The sequence below is a fragment of the Xenopus tropicalis genome, chromosome 1 (assembly GCF_000004195.4).
Source record: "Xenopus tropicalis strain Nigerian chromosome 1, UCB_Xtro_10.0, whole genome shotgun sequence".
Lineage (NCBI taxonomy): Eukaryota > Metazoa > Chordata > Amphibia > Anura > Pipidae > Xenopus > Xenopus tropicalis.
The window spans coordinates 107,160,318-107,183,835 of record NC_030677.2 but is presented as its reverse complement, the minus strand read 5'-3'; the positions used below and the strand labels follow the sequence as shown (position 1 = coordinate 107,183,835).

Below are 23,518 nucleotides of genomic sequence, written 5' to 3'. Positions count from 1 at the left end.
ATAATGAACAGGAGATGGCAGATTTACTAAACTTTAAAACTTCTCATTTTTTTTTTATTTTCAAATTCAATCAAATTTGTTTTCTGATATTTACTAAAAAAAAGTCCCAAGGAAAAGTTGCTGCGATAAAAGTCGTATAAAATTGTCACTGCGAAAATCCTGATTTTATCAAATTGTCACTGCAACAATTTAAAAAAGTCATGCTTTTCTGACAAAACCCAGTAAAATCTGTAAAGTTTTGAGACAAAAGAAAAAACTTCAAAAAAAGGGAAGGGACCTTTGGATTGACTTCTACATGAACTCGGCAAATTTAATATGGCAAATTGTCATAGGCCAAAGCTGGGTCTGCAGATGCAGAAACACCACAGAGCAGATATGAGTAGTCAGCCTTCATTTATCTGAAGCCTTATAGGGGCATATTTATGAAAGGGTGAAAAAAAAGTTCACCACAGGAAGGAATGGGCACAGGAACAGGAAGTGAGGAGGAGGAGCACTGGATGTGTAGAGAACAGTCAGGAATAAAAGTTATGCCCTACAGTCTAGCATCTGTGAGTGGATATTTCTGGTTCTGCTATACCGTGTACTAGGTCGTTACAACCTAACAGAACATGCCATCAATGAATACAGAAAACACTGATGAAGATTTTTTTCCGCGGTTAACATTGAAAGTACAGTTAGTAACCTATCCAGCTTTCACGACAGTTCAACCCTCTCAGCTTTAACATACTGGTTCATTTTGTGCCAAACCCATAAAATATTTGAAATATATTTTTTACATTACAGTTGTTTAAACTATATTTACTTAACTTTGTAGTTTGGAACAGAGTCCTGAATCACAAGCAACATGTATTAGAATCTGATGGGGAAATAATTCCATTGATTATCCAAAAAGAAGAGAACACAGGAGATGTAAGTTCAACATCAAGAATAAAACTAGGTTCACAGATCTCATTATTAACAATATGTATACAAGTTCTGGATCTGCTGACCAAAAAATGGTTATAAAAGATCCAGGGCTTTAAAAGATGTTTATGATGGTTTAATATATATGATATTGTTGTTTAATTTTATTCTGTGTGTCACAAAATGACTATGAAAGTCTGAGAATAAGTCAACTGATTTGTCAAGCACTACATAGGTAGGCAAGCTATCCAAATATAGAGGAGAGCACCATAAAGCAGATTTCCGCTAAAATGCTATTTATTTCAGACCAAAAGACAAGCTAGTGGTAGGCCAGGTTACAAGGATCTCACACTAGTGTAGTAGACTTCAATAGGAGGTATGCAATGGGAGAAGCTAAACATATGTGAACGTCTGTACTGTTTCGACAAAAGTGGTGACCCTGTGAATATCTGTGATAAACTAGAGGTGATCTTTAAAAAAGTTGTTGAGTTCATCTGCAAGATCTGTGTGACCTCCAGTTTATTTGGTAAATGTTAGTAAATGTTTACCTAAATCTTCTTGTAACAGTGGTATTAGGGGTTAATTTGGCTGTATCACTACTAAAGTCATACACCCTGGCACAACCTTTTACAGAGTTATGCCCACTTTAAGTCAGCACATAAGAGCACAGAAATGTTTAGCCCAAATTTACACTCATGGTCTATTTTGGGTCCAAGCATCACACAGTGCTCTGTGTGGTTTGCATAATGGCCTATGGCAGGCCTGGACTGGCAATCTGTGGATTCTGGCAAATGCCAGAGGGAACAGTCACTATTTAGTGGGATGGTGGGGGGCTCTTTGGGTCTATGTACTTGCAATGCCAGGGCCTATTTGTAATCCCAGTCAGGGTCTGGCCTAAGAACCTTTCTGGCACTTCTCTCGGATCACCTCCCAATGGCTTCCTTATGGATTAAGCCACCACTTCTAGATACATTTAAGGGTTCTCTCACTGCCCTGGGTCTACCAATAGTTTTCCATGCCTAGTAAATTATCCAACAGGGACATTACCCCCAATTAACATCCTTGGCAGCTGCCCATAATAGCTAGCCTCACTGCCTCTATGAATCAGAAGAAAGAAGCTCAGATGTTGTTGCGAAGAGATAGACTGCGAGTTTGCAAATTACGGAAAGCCTATCTCCCATAGACTCGATTTTAATCAAGTAATTCAGATTTTTAAAATTGATTTCCTCTGTAAAAATAAAACTGTACCTTGTATTTGATCCCAACTAAGATATAATTAATCCTTATTGGAGGCAAAACAATGTTTTATTGGTTTTACAGTAGACTTAAGGTAAGAAGATCCAAATTACAGAAAGACCCCTTATCCGGAATACCCTTGGTCCCGAGCATTCTGGATTATGGGTCCTATACCTGTACTGTTTTACTTTTACATAGAAAAAGAAATCATTTTCAAAAATTTCAAATTCAAAACTCTCTGTATAGCAGGTTTACAAAACATATACCTGCACTCTTTCCAGTTGAGCAGCTGCAGAACAGTTAATTTTGTATCATGTGAAACCTATTTAAATGGAAACTTAGACGTTTCTTTTCTTCTTAGCAAGGTCTTCGTATCAATAACGGAAATTCATTATAAGTTCCAAAAGAAAATAGTCTATACAATAACCCCCCTTTATTACAATGCATTTTGACTAAAAAAAATAAGTCTTTTGGCTAAATAGTTGAAATCTTGGACTTCGCAACAATCAATAATCACTTACATGTCTTCCCACTGCAGATTAATATGGAATATTCTGTCTTGAATCAAAGTTCTGGTAAGTATATTTCTACAAATGATTGGCTTCTCAGTAAAATTCTCAAATGCCTTTCTGTTAACTGATAACTATGTGTTTAGAAAATCACATTAATCCAAATATCAATATACAACCGTATCAATATATGTCTGTATTCCTTTTATCCCTGTGGCTATGGCCTTTTGTAAATCTGTTAATTATTTTGAATACTGAGAATATAGAGTGAATTTGCCTTATTCTACTAGGAATCAATATTTCAATAGTTGCAATTATCTTGGAATAAATATAACACGCTTCTTTGCTCTAACAGGTGATGGTCTAGAAGACTCAAGAATGTCAACTTCCATTCCCTTAGAAAGTGATTCCATATATCTGGTGACAAAAGATACTATTCAAGATGTGTTAAGTAGTAATTTCCAAGATCTGCATATCCAGCTTGGCCCAAGAGAGCTGACCTTAAATGGGCACCCAAAAGATTTACTTAATGCTCGTAAAATAATTAAAAACATTACTGATTCAGTAATTTCCAAGACTGTTGATTTACCAAGTAACATTAAAAACTTCATTAATAAACAGGATAAGAAAGCTCTCTCTAAAAAACTATTTGAAAATATACAGGAAGGCTGTATTATTTTAGATTCCTCACAAGGTCTTCACTTGTATGCACCTTCCGTTGCGCTGCTTAAGGAAGCAGAGAATGTATTAGGTAATGCTTTTCTAGAAAAGAACATTTGTATACAAAAAGATAATAGAAAGGTTACTTCTTCAGAACCGTGGAGAAGTCTTTTGGAGGATATAAAAAACAACCAATGTCTTGAAATTTATTCTAATGAAACTAAAAAAGGTAGTTTGATTTTGTATCTTCTGGGTTTTAGAGAAGAAGTGGAGACTGCTCATGAAATACTTGACAATCACCTAGACCAACAACTGACAGTTCAGAAAGAGATAAACTTGGAGAATAGAGTAGTAGTTGAACACCTGGATGAGCTAATTGATGGCTTCAGTCTGGGAGTATTAGAGGTAGACGTTAAGATCCTACGCTCCTCAAGTTCCAGTGTAACACTGACTGGACCAAAAAATGCAGTGAAAAAGGCCATAGAAGTGCTCAACAATGTAAAACAAAAGATTTGCCACCAGCATCTTTGCATTCCAAAATATGGAGCAAAATATTTTTTCAAAACCCAAGGAAAGGAAATGTTGGAGAACCTCTGTAAAGATCATAACTGTAAGGTCTTTATTTGTGAACCTGAGGAAGCTTGTAGTGAGGATGAATGCAAAAACACAGATGACTTTGGGAGCATGCATAATGTCACCATGATGGAAACTACATGTAGGCAGAAGGTGGAAACCATTCAAGAAGAGGAATTTACACAAAGTCTCCAAACCACAGAAAATAAAGTTGGGAGCAAAGAAAGCAAAGAACCTATGGTTCAACTTGCTCTAAGTTTTGGAAACCTCGAAGACCAAAAGGTAATGTCACACCTGGGGGGGGGGGTTATTAAAGGACATGTAAAGCCTACATTTGCCAAAATGTATATCGGTTTGGCATGTTTCCCCCACCCAAATGGCACCATTTGTGCTGCATATATCCCCTCCGTTCGCCAGCACCATCACATTTTCCTAAACCAAATAGCAGCTTTCACCTGGTGGCCATTTTTCCTCTGATACATAATTGGATACATTTAAATCTGCAAACAGCCTACACATAAATTTCATCAAGAATGCAGGCTCACACAGGCAGAACTGTCTCTGATAAAAGTTCTGCTTTGTTTGAGCACTGTAATGGTAAAGCTGAGCTCAGGAGAAAAAAATTGAAGCAGACAGCTAGAGTTGAGTTTCTATGGGAACCTGCAATGCCTTCTCTTCACTGGCTGCTAGACTGGGGGGTGTGTTTAATAATCTGAGCTTAGAACAACTGAGCATGCCCACAAGCCAACAGCCAAAGCAAATTCCTGAGGGTGGGGGCTGAGTGGGTTACAGGAGGAGAAGGAAATCTAAGTGATTAAGGGAATGTTACAGCCTTACTATTAACCTCTGGACAACCAATGTGGCAGGTATTTAAAGATTTCAAGGAGGCTGTTCACTGATTAAATTTTTGTGTGTGGGGTTTACATGTCCTTTAATATTTGGTTTTATTGTCGCATAATAAATTGCAACAAATTCACAAATAATATTCTGCCATAGTGTTTTTACATCAGAAGCCAAGAAAGAGTTTTTGATCTCCAGTTACTTTTTTACACACATATCCTTTTTAATTCGAATCCATTTCAGCTAGATCCCATAGGGCAGTGCTGTCCAACTTCTGTTGTACCGAGGGCCGGAATTTTTCCGACCTACGTGGTGGAGGGCCGATAATGGAAGCCAGTTTTGACCACTCCCCTTTTTGAAACCGCACCCACTTGAAACCACACCCATGTTATCACATGACCATACCCATATTAATGGTTGTAGTACAGCAAAAACCTGCCATACTCTGCCTGCCCTACCCTGCCTGTGTGCCATACTCTGCCTTCCCTACCCAGCCTGTGTGTGCCATACTCTGCCTTCCCTACCCTGCCTCTGTGTGCCATACTCTGCCTTCCCTACCCTGCCTGTGTGTGCCATACTCTGCCTTCCCTACCCTGCCTGTGTGTGCCATACTCTGCCTTCCCTACCCTGCCTGTGTGCCATACTTGGCTGGTTTGTGCCATACTTGGCCTGTGTGTGCCATACTCTGCCTGCCCTACCCTGCCTGTGTGTGCCATACTCTACCTTCCCTACCCTGCCTGCATGTGCCATACTTTCACTGTGTTTGCCATTCTTGGCTGGTTTGTGCCATACTTGGCCTGTGTGTGCCATACTCTGCCTGTGTGTGCCATACTCTGCCTGTGTGTGCCATACTCTGCTTGCCCTATGATGCCTGTGTGTATGGCACACACAGGCAGCCTACAGTGACACAATGCTGGCACTGCTCCTACAGTCTGCACAATAACTATATATTAAAAAACTTTTTAATTGCAGTAGCACCTCAGTATATGTTCTTTTTGTAGTGTGCAGGGATTATTTGTGGGTTTCTACTGCTCCTGAGGTGTGAACAGGGGAACAATGGGGGTGATTACAGCCTGAGCCTGAGGTGGGAACACTGCAGGGGGGAACAATGCAGAGATTAAAAGGTGTGAACAACACAGGGGATTACATATTTAAACAATACAGGGGGATTACAGCCTGAATCTGAGGTGAGAACCATGCAGGGGGGCAGTTAATCACAGTACTGATACCATTTAAAGCTTACACAAGAGTAAACTATCAAAGCAGCCAGACAGGTGGGGGGCCACACAGAGGGGGGTCGCGGGCCGCATGCGGCCCGCGGGCCGCCAGTTGGACAGCACTGCCATAGGGAAAATATCAAATGAGGCACCAGCTTCAGTAGTTGTCACATTAATGAGCTAATTTATCAACTTTCAAGTTTGTGAATTTAAGAATATTTTTCTAATTCAAATAAACTGGCACCTTTGCTTGTTTATTTAGTAATATGGAAGACTTGTTTAAATAAAAAAAATTGAATACCTTCAAAAACTTCAAAAATATGAATTGAAAATATGGCTTGACTTTGCCAAGGACATCTCCTGTTGAAAGCTTTTAGAAGCTGAAGTTTTACTTTTGAGTTTTTGGGGTTTTCGCACTTAATAAATATACATTTTTGAACCATAATTCAAATTTTTATGAACAAAAATTCAAATTTGAATGTTTATAAATCAACCCTAATTAAATGTTTTGTATAGGGAACAATACACTACATACAAAATATAAAACTACCCATGCTTCGTCAGAAATGTATTTATCCTTTTATACTCTTCTTGGTTACAGTTAGTATGTGTGGCACATAGCTTAACAATAGAATTTTAAAGATAGAGAGAGAAATTAATTATGTGCCTGTAGCATAGTATTTTGTTGACTTTTATACATTTTTGCATTAATACTGTTAACTATATTTCTAATTTTGCTTTTACTGTAGAAATCAGAAGAATAATATAAGATTGCCCAAATTTTATTGGCACTTTTGCCACAGTGCAGTAATACCTATTTAAAAGCCTGTAGTGCTTTGTACTATTGCTTACTTAACTTCCCAAAACCACTAGAAGTTAAAATACCCTAAAAATAGTGCTAGGTAGGGCCTAGGAGGATTCGAGGCATAACATAAAATGTCAGAATTTTTTTTAAAATTGGGAATGTTACAGGTGTTGTATAAACCCTAGTTCAGTGAATAGAGATTGTGCTGTATTTATTTTTTGTCTGTTGCTTTAATAAGGAAATATGTATATTCTTGATTTTGTGTTGCTTTAAACAAGGTCAAATCTGAAAATGAAAGTAAAATTCACTTCTATGTAAAACAAAGTCCTCACAAATGAATTATTGTGTATGCAGGCAAATGTAATATGTGTGCCACTTCTTGCTACCAATCCTGAATTGACGTCTCTCAATGTCACCAAAAGTCTGGAAAATAAGGCAGGGTCCAAGTTATCTAAACTTTTCACTGCACTTCTAAATGGACGGACTCGCTTGCTACCAGGAAGTCTCTTGGAAATGCCTTTGAGCAAGGATACCCATGTGCTGGATTGTGACACTGTGATCTTCATTGTATGTACACCTTGGGATGGGCCTGATGGATCTTCAACAAAGGTAACAACTTCTCCATCATTTAAAATGCAATTAAAGCAAATTAAAAAAAAAAAAAAAATTACCAACAGAGGGAAAAGTTTTAGCAGGGTCCAGAACAGGTGTTATAGGATAAATAGGGATTTATGTATTAACATGGGCAAGGTTTGCCTTTGTATATGTGTATTTCTTCCTACATGATTGATATTCATTGAAACCTGTTCCGCAATTCGTATTTTCTGAACCAATATATTATTGTCTTCAGGTGCTGAGAGAGGCAATTTCAGCTTTCCTACAGAAATGCAGCAAACAAAAATTCAATTTGGTGACAATGGCAGCTATAGGTGTTGGTAAAACCTTGCATTTCCCTAATCAGACTGCAGCCAGAATTTTTGGGGAGGGATTTAAAGCCTTTATGGAAAGTGAACCCAATACCAGTTTAAAGAAAATTAATTTGGTGTTCCAGAAGAAAAGTGATATTCTCTTTCATGTAAGTGTTTTCATTCTTTATTTCTGCTGTTCTTTGTAATTCTATTGCATCACAGGTATAGGACCTGTTATCCAGAATGCTCGGGACCAGGGGTATTCCGGATAAGGGGTCTTTCCGTAATTTGGATCTCCACACCTTAAGTCTACAAAAAAATCAATAAAACATTAATTAAACCCAACAGGATTGTTTTGCATCCAATAAGGATTATTTATATATTAGTTGAGAACAATTACACGGTACAGTTTTATTATTACAGAGAAAAAGGAAATCAGTTTTAAAATTCTGAATTATTTGATTAAAATGGAGTCTATGGGAGACAGGCTTTCAGTAATTCGGAGCTTTCTGGATAACGGGTTTCCGGATAAGGGGTCCGATACCTGTATTATTATTTTATAAATATAATGTTATGGGATGTTTACTAAACTGAATATTACATTTCATAGTGCATTTACCTCCCAACTGTCCAGATTTTTGCAGGACTGTCCCTATTTTAACAGCTCAGCCCACAGTCCCAGATTCTTATTGAAAAGTCCTTCATTTCCCTTTGATCTCCTGCACTGAACATCAAAAAAGATACAAAGTTTCTCAAACTTAATTAGATAAGTAGGCTTTTGGTAGAGAGCCCAGAATACTCAAGTCCTGCACTTAGGTACAATTGTAACTAATAAGATGGAGCTGAAACTTGCATCTTAAAGGCCAACGTCACATTCATTAACAAAACTGTAATAACACATAAACAACCAAAAACCTCCAGAAATGTGTTCAAACTTTACATAATTTGCCAAATGTTATAAAATGGGAGTGGTATTTAGTTGGTTTGGTCACAAAATGGGCATGGACAAAAAATTGTAGTCAGGCTATGCACAGCATTTATTTTTGTCCTTCTTTGCATTTTTTATGATTTGCTGTGTAAAAAACATTGTAATTTTTTTTACACAGGTTTTCACTTTACACAGCATAGGCCCCTATGCATGTGGTATAAATACTAAGAGGATCATTACATAAATATATAGGAGTAAGGGCTCTGGCACACGGGGGAGATTAGTCGCCCGCGATTTAACTCCCTGTTCGCGGGCGACTAATCTCCCCGAGTTGCCTACCCCTGCCATCCCACCGGCGAACATGTAAGTCGCCGGCGGGATGGCAGACGCGGCGGGGCGATTTGCGCGAAATCGCGCCGCCGCGTCTGCCATCCCGCCGGCGACTTACATGTTCACCGGTGGGATGGCAGGGGTAGGCAACTCGGGGAGATTAGTCGCCCTCGCGAACAGGGAGTTAAATCGCGGGCGACTAATCTCCCCCGTGTGCCAGAGCCCTTAGAAAAAGAAATCACATGGTGCTAGAGCATATTATGAGACAAATAATTACATACAGAGCTAATTCTGCTGTATTCCACTAGGCCTATAAGGACACTCTGTTGCACATGGATTTGGGAGATCGAGTTGTTGTTTGTGATGAAAATGGAGGTAATGAATTTATTTACTTACTTATTTTTTAAAACATATCTGTATGCAGTAAGCTCACAAAAACTTACTAGGTGATCAAAGGTGAACATGAGCAGTCTTTCACTAGTGCAGTAAATCATGGCAATCACTAAATACTTAGCAATAATCAAAAGCAATAGGAACAATAACAGTACAAGCCTCTGATTTGCGTCTGAGGTGTCAACACAACAGTGCAAATCTTCAGCACTGTTTTTGGATGTTTTGGTTACATTCAGCTGAATAACAGTCTGCTGAACTGACCACTGATAAAGCCCCTTACAGAGGTGATGTCCCCTGTTATCCTTACAGTCCTCTGCTAGATCAAGAAAACCAATGTCTTATTTTTTTACAGGGTGTCCACAATGACCTTAATTACAAGCATCATTTTATAGGCTCTAATATAATCTTTAAATCTTTAATCTAAAAAGTTAATTTGTCTGACCTACCTTTCTAAAGAATTTGACCACCAAAAGAATTTGATCACAAATAAGCTATGTATAACCAGGCCTACTAACTGGAATATTTAGTAGGTCTGTTTTCTGGATCTTCTAGTGTATAAGATTTTTATGTAACTATTTGAGGGAAAAATATTAGTGTAGCTATTGTATTTTATGGATATTATTGAAATGGTTCATGTGGGTAATGTTCAACAACCATACTGTATATAGAACCATGTTTCTCTATCCACAGGAGCTTTTCACAAACGACCATTTGGAGAACACATCGACGTGACAGTAGGAAACCTGTTTGTGTCTGTGGTCTATGGAAACATTGCAGAGGAGAAGACTGATATTATCTTGAATTTAACCAACTTCAGAGAGTGGAAAGCAGGAAGTAATGCTGAATGGGATCATACATATAAATGACTAGGATAGCATACTAAGGCTGAAAGGGGCACACTTAGGCAGTTACTTATGGCAATCAATTAAAAAACAATTTACACCTCATAGCAATATATTATAGGAACTCAAAGTATTTTGCAAAAGATTTTTTTATATATACCAGAATATATATCAGAATAACAGGCATGTATCATAGTCAATTACAATTACAATACTGTATACACATCAGGAAGTACTGTTAATATGCAAAAGTAATGCAACAGGAAAAGCAGACATGCGTGGAACTGAGAAACCCTGACATTTTAGATCAAAGGCCTTTATAATGTTTTATCTAAAGGTAAAATGTATATAGAACTTATGTATGCAGAGCCAATGGCAGTGTTACATGGAATGTGCAGTAGCTTAATTGGTGCTCCCTCTGCAACCTATTGCTGGTTACTGATGCTGATGGAAGTGATGGGTAAGTGATGCGGTAGAATAGAATTTGCATGCTTGCTTACTAAAAGTATGTAAACACATGTAAGATCTATGCACATCAGAATCCCCTTGATAAAGGCTTTTGGTTCTCAGCTCCACACATGTTCACTATTGCATATAAAGGGTAACTGACTATGATATATGCCTGTTATTCCAAAATATTATGTAGTGTTTGCAAACTTACCATAAGTTCCCATGATTTATTGTTATATGGTGTGCATTGAGTTTATAATTCATTGGAATTATATATTGCATTTGCCTGATATGGCTGTAGGAAAACTAATATCTTCATTGCACCCAAATGCTTTAAAAGTATTAATTGAAAATAAATTTGATCTAGTGTGCTCTTCATACATGCACACAAACACTTGGCAACCAACCAAATGTTTGCTTTCATTGTTCCATTTGTAGCTGGCTTAAAATTAAGCTTATAACTGATTTGTTGCTAAACTTCCCAGGTGCTAATTTTGCTAGTTTTGATAAACGACCCACAAAGTGTTAAAGGGGTAGTCTTTTATTCAGCATCTCTCGAGTTTGGAATTACAACAGCTATCTGGTTGCTAGGGTCCAGTATATCCTAGCAACAAGGCGATGGTTTAAATAAGGGACTGAAATATGAACAGGACAGGGCCTGAAAAAAAACTATAAGAATAAAATTGTAGCTTCAGAATCGCAACAAGTTAGCAACATATGACATGAGTGTATCAGTGCTGCCTATATGGAAAGCTGTGCTGATCTCTGTGCTGCAGCAACAGTATAAATAAACATTTACTTAGAATGTAAAAAATAACTGCGGTGCCGTTATAAGCAAGTTGAGGGTCACATGAAGAGACTTATTCATAGAACCCATTCATTTTTCAGTAATCAGCAAAATATGTTGGTTATTTAATTGATATAACATCATTCATTGTTGAAACAAGGGCTACAAGGGTGAACTGCACTAATATAGAAATGTTGCAGTAAGTGAAATAGCTGCATATGTTTTTTTTGCACTACCCTTATACCACCTTATTCAATATGAACTTTCACAAAACAGGCTAAACAAGGAAGTTATTTTGTATTCATTTTCATATTTCTGGTTCTTGCAAGAAAAGTAGGACTAATTGCCAGTCCACAGATAAACCCTCTGTATAATTAGAGCCTCCTTATCACAAAGCATGATGCAGACTGCGGCTGGGAGAAAACTCATTATTTCTGTTTAAACAAACTCTTTATTATATGTAGTTAAAGTAAAAGCAAAGCAATGTTTTATAGTAGAAAGAAAATAGGAGAATGTGGATTTTTAAAAGTAGACAAAATATATAGCATATTTGTTGTGCCTATATTGAACAAGGTATATATATGGTTATTCTACCCCTTTAAACATTAGCTAAACACTAAAATGTTATGGCCATGAGCATTCCTAGTTAGTGGGTGAGTATGGGCAGAATAACTTTATGATATGTTTATTCTGTACAGTGGTTAGGCACTTGACCTAGACATCATTTTACTATTGTAATTAAAGGTGTGGGACCTGTTATCCAGAATGCACAGGACCTGGTGTTTTCTGGATAGCAGGTCTTTCAGTAATTTTGATCGCCATACTTTAAGTCTACTAAAAAATCATTTAAACCTTAAAGGAGAAGAAAAGGTAAAAACAAAGTAATCTTTATCAGAAAGGTCTATGTAAATACAGGCATAAGTACTCACGGAAATGCTGCACTGAGCCCTTTATCAAAAGAACACAGAAGAGACTTCTTATCTCTTTTTTTGTAAACATGACGTTCCAGTGTCTGACTTCCTCTCTCAGAAACAGCCTTAATTCCCGGGGCCAGAGTCTGCACAGTTCTCTCCTCTCTCCTGCTCCCCCCTCCCCTCTCTTGCTCCCCCCTCCCACCAGAATGCTAAGAACTCCCTCCCTTAGGAATGTGTGATCTCAGCTATACCGGCTAGAGACTGCAGGAAGGAAGCTACTTAAAATGGTAGCTGCTAAGTAAAAGGAGAAAGCTTCTAAAACTGTTTACTCAGGTTTTCTTTGCCTCCAATGAGGATTATTTTCATCTTAGTTGGGATCAAGTACAAGTACAAGAATATATAAAACATATTCTTCGCTAGTTTGATATGTGACATAACATTTGAAAACATTATAACTAAACACTGCATTCTCTTAAGTCTCACTTATTGAGTAACAAAATAGCTGGTTGTGTTCAGTCAGGGGCCCTAAGAGTGTCAAACAAAATCCTGGTGCCAAAGTCATCAGTAACCTTTTGATATTTTAGGAACAAAAGACATGAGATATTTTTCATGTTAGCATAGCATTATTAGTGCATTATTTCATTAATGAAATATCTTTCTATCATTGTTTCCAGGTGTTGCCCATGCTATATTTACAGGTGCTGGACCAGAAATAATTGAAAAAGTTCAACAGGGTAAGTTAGTTTCCACTGGCTTGTTGAACTGATTCACAAGTTAATCACCTATAGCAACCAATCAGCAGGTAAAATTTGCCGGTCACATGTTTAAAAGCAAACAGCTTATTGGTTGCTATGGGTTACAGTAGTTAAGCAAAATTGTACCTTTTATTACATATGGGGGATAATATCAAGCGGACATTTCAAGGTATGAGAAGGAAACAAGTGGCTCATAATCCTTTTTTGCCAAACCCAGTAAATATTTCCAGGTGGCACAATTTCACTTCACTGACTGTGACAGAAACAAACCATATGTTATAATATTATATTAAATAAATCCATATTATCTGTATATATTGCATTTGAAACAATGTAATTAGTTTCTGCAAAGCTTTTATACTATATATAAATTTTAGTAGGATATGCTAATGAGGTAACTTCTTCTTTACAGATGTACTTACCAGGCTGCATACAAATCACACTTCAGCCATAGCCAGCAAAAAATCTGAATTTTTAATATAATAATAAATATTGCCCCAGTAAAGTTGTCAATAGTCAAACTGATCTTTCGTAGACTTATGAAAGTTAATTAACTGAGAGGAAGATTTACTAAAACTCACTTTTTTTTTAAACCATGAATAAACTCCACTAGCAAGGAATAGCTGCGAAAACTGCAACTTTTTCGACTTGCCCCACAATAACCACAACTTCAACACAAAATCTGAAAACCTCTAAAAATTTGAAACAAAGAAAGATCTTCTAGTTGTAAAAGGGACATCTGCCATTGATTTCTACATGATCTCGACAGGTTTTACCTGGAGTATTTTCAGATTCGGAATTGTTACAGTTTTGTTGCATAACAAATCTTGGAAACATCAAACGCTTTTGTTTATTGAAAAATTTGAATTTTAGCACAAGAACACAGGAATCATGAAAAAACTAAAATACATTAGTAAATGCCCCGCTTAGGGGGACATTTATTAATGTACGAACACTCCGAGCGTATTTTCTGCGACAATTTTGTACCTTGTGCGACAATTTCGTACCTTTTGCGACAAAATTTGTGCGACAAAATCGTATTGTTGCGCAGAGTACGAAAGTTTCGAATTCATTCAAGCTTCGGTATCGTGACTTTCCTTGGGTCAGGTTGGAGCTGCAGAGTGCCATTGATTCCTATGGGAGGCTTCCATAATCATGCATAGAAGGATCAAAGTCGGAAAGGTTTTCCCGCTGTTAACGATCGTTCGGTACGAAAATTTAGTGACTTTCAGAGCGCCAATACGATATTATTGTGACTATTACAATTTTTTCGTAAGCATTTTCGTGATATTGGCGATCATCAGAAATTATCGTATCCAATCCGAATTTTACCCATTTCGGGATTCGAATGTGCCCCTTAGTGTCTGCTATGGGTAGCACATATGTTAATAAATCAGTGCAGTGGGGCAGATTCAATCTCATGAAAACTGTTACATTATTATGTAGTGAAAGAATCCAAGTCAAGAATCAGCCCCATGTGTTTTTAGACTTAATAAAACCCTCATAATTATATTGTGTATATAACACTTTTTTTTGCAAAATTAAACTCACTCCATTTCTTGTTTTCTCAATTCAGAGTCCAAACAAACATTTGTGACAACAGTGTCTGGAAATCTGAAAAGTAAATATATATTTCACACAAACTGCCAGAATAACTTTGCAAAAATCAAGGACATAGCTAGAAATACATTACTGAAATGTGAGGAGATGGGCCTACATTCTGTGGCAATGCCAGCTATCGGAACAGGTATGTGCAGCGCTGTTTGTGTGAGAAATGAAAGGTTTTACAGTGGCACACAATAACAGGGCTGCCAAACCCCTTTTAAAATCTGTATATTGCAGGAAGCATTTAATATGGTTTCTAATAAGCCATTCAGACCACATATTATATATATCAAGCAACCAAAAATGTAATATACTACAGACTAATATTTAATTATATATGTATAACGCAATGGTATAAATAAGCTAGCCATTTGGCATGTATATATTTTCTCAGAATGATGTCTACGTGTGGTAGTTAATGCTGGTAAGGTGCTTTGGATCCTAGTGTAAATTTGCTAGACTAGCTGTCCCCTGGAGTCACTCCCACGCCAGCTATTTCTGACTATCCAAAAAAACATCAGTGTTCAATAGAGATTCTCTGCACTCACCCATTATCAATATATATATATATAGGACATTAAGACATTCTGTGCATTAAGCTACCAAGAACTGCCCTCCACTTTAAGCAAAACAAGGAATTGTTTGTCCATATATTTCAATATACTTCAAGCTGGCCAACTAAGTCACAGTCATTCTTTTACTTTTATCTGATTCATTTAGAATTCTATTGTTCAATATATATTTAACAAAGGGACTGAGTTTTACCTGCAACTTACTTGCTATCAAGGTTAAAATCTACAAATGGTTGCCCTTTTATTGTTTCCACTGGGATCAGCTGAAAAGCGTGGTAGCTATAGAATATATTTAATATTTAGAGATTATACTACTGCCCTGCAAAATTTAAAAAAGTATCAATATGTAAAAGATGAGCCAACACCCAAATGGATGCACATTAGTGGATGCACTGCCTTTGACTACTTGTGAGTCCAGTAATGTAGATGGGCAAAGGGGAGTGACTATTGATCAATTTCACTATATATATATATATATATATATACATATATATATATATATATATATATATAGAAAATAGATCAATAGGGCCAAGGATGATTTTGCTGTTTTTGATGTTTAGTTTGGTAACTGAATAAGAACATAATAATAATGTTTCTATATGCAGACAACAAAGATATATAACGAAAACTTCCTGTAAACATAAAATATTCAAACAGTTTGGGTGTTTTATTTTACTTTTTATCATGCTGGTTAATAATGATTTGTATGAGCTGTTATTCAAACTGAAAGGTTTATTTTTTTAGGGGAAATTTTAGGGGCTTTTCTTTGTATTACAGGAGAGTGCATGTTAGATGTACAGCAGGTAGCAAAATCCATGGCAGACAGCATATCTTCAGTTGCACGTAATTCTAAGTTATATAGCCTCTTCTGTGTGCGTCTGGTTATGTTGGAACCGTATGTCTACAGCATCTTTTCCACTGAGTTTCAACAACGTTTCACATTAGAACAGCAATCTTCCTGGAATCCATTGAGTAAGTATTGTTATATTGCATGTTATAAGGTTGATAAGCGGTGTACTGTATTTTTCAGGAATTTATATTCAGTTTTTCAGTATAGGCACCTCAGTTCTGTGGCCTTTGTGCTATAGGTAGATGCTAGTTACTAGAATACTGCAGCAGAATTTTGCTGTTTACTTGAGCCTGATTTACAATTGACTGGCATGGAGGGACTGACTCTGAATGATATATAACTTTTGTAGTTATTCATGCAAAAATCAGTTCATACTGAATGAGATCCTTACATCACAAATTGATCAGATTTTCTGGATCTTCTTGGAATGCATATTTGCACTTCTAGGAAAATGTATTCCATCAGTATGTTATATTGATCAGATATTGATACATTGCCCATAACTTCAGATTTGATAACTCAGACTGGACAATATTTAGGAGGTCTGAGGTAATGAATGTAAGATATTTGGTAAATCTAGTCACCAGAAGAGGAACAGCTTGCATTTGAGGCCACAGAACCTATATCACTTTTACTGGAGTGTTTGCCAGTATAAATGATAATCTTTTAGTCATGCTACTGCAATTTCCTTTAACCTTTCTGCCTTGCCGCTTCTTATATTTGGAATGCAATCCATAAATTCCTCTGGAGAGAATCTTCCCTCGCTTCAGGTGCTATGTAAGTGTTCCAAGAGGTAGTCTTTGAGTTTAGTTCTAAACTGGGAACTGGCACTTATACTGCAGTGTCACCCACTGTAACCTGCAGCACTAAATACCCTCCTATTTGTGTCTGTAAGTTACCATCTCACTACAGGGCAGGGACCTCCATCCTCATGTCTCATTAACACTTAGCTCTGTGGAATCTATTGGTCTGTTGTGCAGCGCTGCCTATACAAGTAGCACTATATAATTAAAAACATACATATAATTGCTGCAAGCAAGAGCTTCTGCCAACCTGTATACATGTGTCTTGTAGTCTCCCACAAAGGCAATTTAATAAATACAGTATTTTTAAGTTATACAGTGGTATTACTAATAGCTTACAGTAGCTTATAAGTTGAATTTCTCTCTTCATTTAAGGGAAATTATACCCCCCAAACAATGTAGGTCTCTATAAAAAATATATTACATAAGCAAGCTCATATGTAAAACCCTGCTCCACTTAAGTAAACCATTTTCATAAAAATATACTATTTTATTAGTATGTGCTATTGGGTAGTTCTAAATAGAAAATTGCCATTTTAAGAATCAAGGGCCACCTCCAGGGATCATAGGATTCACAGTGCACACAAACAAGCCAAGGTACACAAACATGCTAGACCCCATCAGCCAATTATTGGGCAGAGTTCTGCCTTTTACTCCCACACTACTTCCTGTTACAGTTAGAGCTGCATTATTCCTGGCCATGTGATCTCTGAGGGAGCACACAGCCATCACTAAATGGTGGATCAAGGGAAAGGATGTAAAAGGGCAATATTTACTTATATGTATATACCAGTTTAGCGAGATTCTATAATAGGTCACTTAACATAATATAAATCTGTTGGTTAAGTATTCATTCTGGGGATATAGATTTCCTTTAAGTTTACACCTCAAGGAATTTCTAGCATTGTCAAACCATGGCATTGCTGAAAGTCTACAAAGAAAATTCAAGGCAGCATTTTGAATGTTGCAATGTATACAGCTGTAAATAACAATTCTAAAGATTAGAATTAATTGGCTTAAAATCAGCTATATGGGAGATGACCTTCCTGTAATTCAGAGCTATAAAGATAATGAGTTTCAGGATAAGGGGAATAATACCCAGTACAGTGATTGACAAACAAGGTATTGTCACTGTTAATATTGTTGGTAATGTTTGCATACATCTGTAACTGAAAACTGACAGTAATCATTTCTCTGTTATTTAACAAAACTTTCTGTACAGAACTACATGATATTTTTGTCCCATTTGTCACCATATTAGATCTACTCACTGCTCGTCTAAAACGGAGACAAGCCAAAGACACTGAAGACATAAAGGATAGTGGCAGCCCAATCACAATGCCTCAACATTCCGTAGATATACTGGACGTTGTGGGGCTAGACAGAGAGGCTGTGGACAACATGAAACTTATTTTGAAATTGGAATTTGACAACCAGTACCAAGAGGAGATAATTGAGGACCCACAGGTGAAAAGTTTTTCAGAGATGGAAGTTCAAAATATCTTTTCTGTGTTGAAAGAGAAGCCTGAAGTCCAAATTATGCTGAACAAAAGAGAAGGATGTATTCAAGTTAACGGCTGTCACTTGAATGTAATGAAGGCAGCAGCTCAAGTTCAAGAGAAACTCAGAGCTATTCTTAATTCCAGGTTAGAAGAAGCAAAGAGAGATCAATCTATGACACACTGGGTTTATACTGATGGAGACATAATGGTCCCTTTTGAAGAAGAACCCAGTCAGAAACTGGAAAATAAATTTTTGTCTGGTTTTAAAGGTGTGGTGACAGTTGCTCTTAAGGATGGGAAAGAAGTCACTGTAAACCTTGAGACAATGAAGGCATCTATACTGAATCTTGGGAAAGTGGTCCCTGTTGCCAGAAAGGACTTAGCATTAGGTAAGAGTGTACCATTTCCAGTATACTGTAGATATTCTGCAAAGAACACCTTAGATCAACTATAAGCGCCATGGCCCATAGGGAGATTTGTCGCCCGCATTAGCTGGACTAATTTTCCTGAAATGCCTTTCCACCAGTAATAAAGTTAATAAGCAGTGGGAAGCCGCCCAAAGTTTCCTCCTCCTGTCCTCTGGTAAAGAGTAAGCATGTTCCTTCACAAGAGAAAACAACCCCTTTGCTCATGGTGTAATTGGTCCACCTCTTTACCAGTTTAGTTGCACATCTCTGCACTCTTTTCAATTCTTTTATATTCTTCTTTAGGACTGGGGCCCAACAGCACTTTTTAAGGTTCTGAGTCACCTTAGGGGCTAGACCTCAGCCCAACCCAGTTCTACCTCTGGATTTAGCTAAGAAATATTCAGCAATGGGCTGGGCTATATGGTAAATATATGGTTAATGCCAAAACTGCACTTCATACTTAAGGTACCTTTTTTTGCTCAGACGTATTATTTATCATTGCCTATAGGACAAGGGTGATTGCTTAGTAGATTTTTTATTATTGTGCACATATTTTTTTTAACCAAACTTTTTTTTTAATAAAAATATACGAAATAGAAAGGTCCACAAGTTAGGTGGTGAGAACATGCTCAGATTAAGAACGAAGGTACTTTAATTCTTCAGTCTTAATTGTCTTTAATTATTCTAAGTCTTAAAATATAGCTTCCTATTTTTCCCCCTTAACCACCAACACTGTTCAGGACACTCTTTAATAAAACCCATACTGTTTACCTCCTGCTCATGTTTACCTATTTCACTCCCTTCCTATAGTTACCTAAAAATATTCATAAAACAAAATGTAAATGGCTTCTCCTAAAGATGAAGATGAAATACACTTGCGGGGGGACAGGTCTGCTTCTTCCGTACAGGGGGTTCAGGGGGATGGGATGTCCACAATTTTGCAACACAGGTGAAAATGCGATTTTGTATAAGTAGTAGGCGACCTGTGATTTTGCGAGGACCACATGGGTGTAGACACGGAGTGGACTTTGCTGCCCATACTAACATGTTTAATCCGTTCCATGTGTCTGCACCTGAGCTAATGCAGTGGTTCTGGGTGTAGAATAGAAGACAGCAGATATGAGCTTTTTCTCTTTTTCTGAACAAGAAACAGCCCAGTGTGACATGAGCAAAAGAAATTACATAGTTCATTTTTGTTAAAAAAAAAAAAAAAGTCCATCATGTCCAACCCTGGTTTGGTACAGCCTTTCTACTTAAAAAATGATTTAAAAATGGAACTAATCTAATTATACAGTAGGTAATTAGTCCATATTTGAAAACTGAAATAGAGATATGGTTTCAAATATGCCACTTTGTGTACTTTAGAATCTGATCTTCCTGCCTACTGGGAGGAAATGAACAGACATTTCCTAATGATGGTGCCACTTGATCCTAACACAGAAGAGTACTGTAAAGTTCATGCTGATTTCACTAAAACAGTCCACAATTGTGAAATTGTAAAGGTACGTCTCTACCAAAACAATTATCTACATAAATAGACCATTTGTGTATTTGTTGTCTGAAGTGAAATAGGCACTTGGTAAAAGTGCAATAGCTATATGATAACTGTTATACAGAATGCTTGGGACCTGGGGCTTTCTGGCTATAGGAACTTTCCGTAATGCTTGATGACTTAAAAATCAATTAAAAATAAAAACAAAGGATTGTTTTGCCTGCAAAATGAAATTATGCTAGTTAATTTACTGTCAGTGTAGTATCTTATGTTACAAATGGCCACTAGATGTCACAGCAAGTATACAGTAAATAAATGTATTAGGTTGAGAAATGAAGAATTGTTTCACTTGTTATATATTTTATAAATAATCTTATGGCTAATGTGTTTAGCTGAGTTTTTGATTTCTAGACGTTTCATTTTTATTGTAGTCCTTAGTGCTTGATGGCAACTTGGGCTTTCAGGTATGCTTTATGATAACAAGTTAGTGCATATGTGTGCAGGATCACAAGTGCAATTTGTGTTTGTACATCACTCCTTACATTCCTGGCTGGCACCTGGGAGTGATTACATTAAAAAAAAGTGTCTGCCTAGCTCACTAGTTTAGACATATTTAATATTAATAGCTAATTTACTTCTATCTACCTTTATTTATGCAGTATAATTGTTCTAAGTGTTAAAAAAAATTGCATTTGCATGGCTGTAGATGAATCAATTTTCTGAAGGCAGGTTGCATCTAATCTGGATTAAAAGTTAATTTTTGGAAATAATTTGTAAATGATTTACGCTTATGTTTGTTCTTTATTTTATGCAGATTGAGAGAATCCAGAACAGATACCAGTACAAAGCATATACAGTAAGAAAGAACTACATGATAGAGAAGAATGGGGCTGCTGATGTGAATGAGCGCATCTTATACCATGGCACAACATTCACAAACTGCCACTCAATTAATTACAGTGGCTTCAGTCGAAGTTTTGCAGGACAAAATGGTAAGTGTCAAATCTGAATGTCTAGTAAAAAGCAAAGGCAGGCACATTATATGGTTGGTCCAGTTTAAAGGAGAAGGAAAGGCAAAGTCACTTGGGGGTGCCAAAATGTTAGGCACCCCAAGTGACTTAAATCGCTTACCTTTTACCCCGGGCTGGTGCCCCCGTTGGGAGAGAACAGCGTCAGCCCGGGGTAGCTGCAGCGCTTCCTCCTTCCTATCTGCTCACGCGCACATGCGCAGTAGAGTGAAAAAGCCGAACTTTAACAGATAAGTCGGCTTTTCACTCTACTGCGCATGCGCCTGTCGTGGGGTCCCGGCAAAACGAAGCAGGAAGGAGGAAGCGCTCGCTCGCAAGTACCCCGGGCTGGTGCTGTTTTCTCCTAACAGGGGCACCAGCCTGGGGTACAAGATAAGCGATTAAAGTCACTTGGGGGTGCCTTTCCTTGTCCTTTAAAATCTGTTTAAAGATGGCAATACACTGGCAGATTTAAGCTACTGATATGGGTGGTTCAGACCATTTTGGCGCCTTATCTGCCTGTTTATGGTGCCTTCCAATGCACCTACTGAACTGATATCTGTCCGAATATTGGCCAGACGTTGATTGGGCAGATTTGAATTTACTATTAGATTGGGGACCGCATTTGCTCAGCGATACAGTCCTCACTCCGATATCTTGCATTCCAACTGTTGTAATCCAATTGTGTGGTCCAAGGGCCAAATGATCTGATAGTCTGATATTGCCCACCTTAAGTGGGCATATTGGGGAAAAGATCTGCTTGTCTGGTGACTTTGTTGAATTAGCAGATCTTATAGTGCATTTCCAGCTTAAAACAAAGAGATTGTTGAAGCTGTTCCTAGGCTCCCACTATCTGTTTCTTAACCACATGGGGCTCCTTTGGGTATATTTAATAGAAAGCATAATTACATCCAACAAACACTTGTCGATAAAGTAGGTATAGGATCTATTATCTGAAATGTTTGGGGTCTGGGGTTCTCCTCTAGGGATTGTACTGTAATATGGATGCATAGTTACCATCAAGTACAATGTATATTTTATTTTTTTTAAGCAGCAACACATTTGGTTAGATCCAGGTCTACATTTCTTGTACAAATATATTTATAATTTTATTTTTGTATGTCATTTGTTCCTTGCAGCTACTGCCTATGGAAGAGGAGTCTATTTTGCAGTGAATGCCATCTACTCTGCTGGAATACAATACTCTCCTCGGGACCCAGAAACCCAACTGCGTTACATATACCAAGTGAAAGTGTTAGCCGGACACCACACATTAGGGAAGAGAGACATGAGAGCTCCTCCATGCAAGTCAACAAGTGATCCATTTGATCTCTATGACAGTTTAACAGACAATAATGATAACCCATCCATGTTTGTGGTGTTTCATGATGATCAGGTTTATCCTGAATATCTTATTTCTTTCAGATAGAAGGACATGACTGGTAAATAACTACACATGTTACAGATACAGGTATAGGACCCGTTATCCAGAATGAACAGGACCAAGGGTATTCCGGATAAGGGGTCTTTCCATCATTTGGATCTCCATTCCTTAAGTCTACTAAAAAATCAATAAAACACTAAATAAACCCAATAGGAATGTTTTGCCTTCAATAAGGATTATTTATATCTTAGTTGGGATCAAGTACAAGGTACTGTTTTATTATTACAGAGAAAAAGGTAATCCATTTTAAAATTCTGAATTATTTTATTAAAATGGAGTCTATGGGAGACGGGCTTTCCGTAATTCGGAGCTTTCTGGATAACGGGTTTCCGGATAAGGGATCCCATACCTGTATATGGTATGCTTTGTGAAAAAAAAATCTGTAGAACTACAGGGAAAAATCTAGAATCTTTATCAAGACCAAAAAATATATATAGATTGTCACAACAACATTCGCAATCCCCCTTAGAATTCAGTGGCTGCTGGCCATCCTGCTCACATGTGGTTTATTGGCAGCCCCTAAGATGCTTAGGCTGATATCAGACGTGGCGTATGGCGTATATTTTCGCCAAGCAGAAAAACGTTTGCCGAAAATACCGCCATATGCCTCCTACCTGTGCCTACACCCGAATGAATGAGGTATGCTCGGGTGCAGGCACATGTAGCCGATATCCTCATAATAACGCAAGAGAATGCAAAGATAAAGTACTACATCAAATCAATGAATTTAATAAAAAAGTGGAATTTTTAAATACGTTTGGTATGTTTTGTGTCACTTGAGCA

The 23,518-nt window shown here is 37.4% G+C and overlaps 1 protein-coding gene across 1 annotated transcript; it reads left to right on the top strand.

Annotated features, from left to right (window-relative positions):
• Positions 1-4,064: 4,064 nt before the first annotated feature.
• On the top strand, positions 4,065-22,812 carry LOC105947701 (protein mono-ADP-ribosyltransferase PARP14-like). The gene is made up of 12 exons (XM_018091010.2): positions 4,065-4,163; positions 7,098-7,352; positions 7,594-7,818; positions 9,218-9,284; positions 9,993-10,136; positions 12,970-13,029; positions 14,627-14,797; positions 16,008-16,202; positions 18,145-18,774; positions 20,158-20,294; positions 21,099-21,276; positions 22,431-22,812. The coding sequence occupies exons 1-12, from the start codon at positions 4,119-4,121 to the stop codon at positions 22,718-22,720; spliced, it is 2,397 nt and encodes a 798-aa protein (XP_017946499.2). The 5' UTR covers positions 4,065-4,118; the 3' UTR covers positions 22,721-22,812.
• The last annotated feature ends 706 nt before the right edge of the window (positions 22,813-23,518 follow it).

Coding starts and splice junctions, on each gene's coding strand:
- LOC105947701 (XM_018091010.2), top strand. CDS start 4,119: ATGGTTCAACTTGCTCTAAGTTTTGGAAACCTCGAAGACCAAAAG. Junction 13,030..14,626: donor AATTGAAAAAGTTCAACAGG/GTAAGTTAGTTT, acceptor TTCTCAATTCAG/AGTCCAAACAAACATTTGTG. Junction 20,295..21,098: donor ACAATTGTGAAATTGTAAAG/GTACGTCTCTAC, acceptor TATTTTATGCAG/ATTGAGAGAATCCAGAACAG.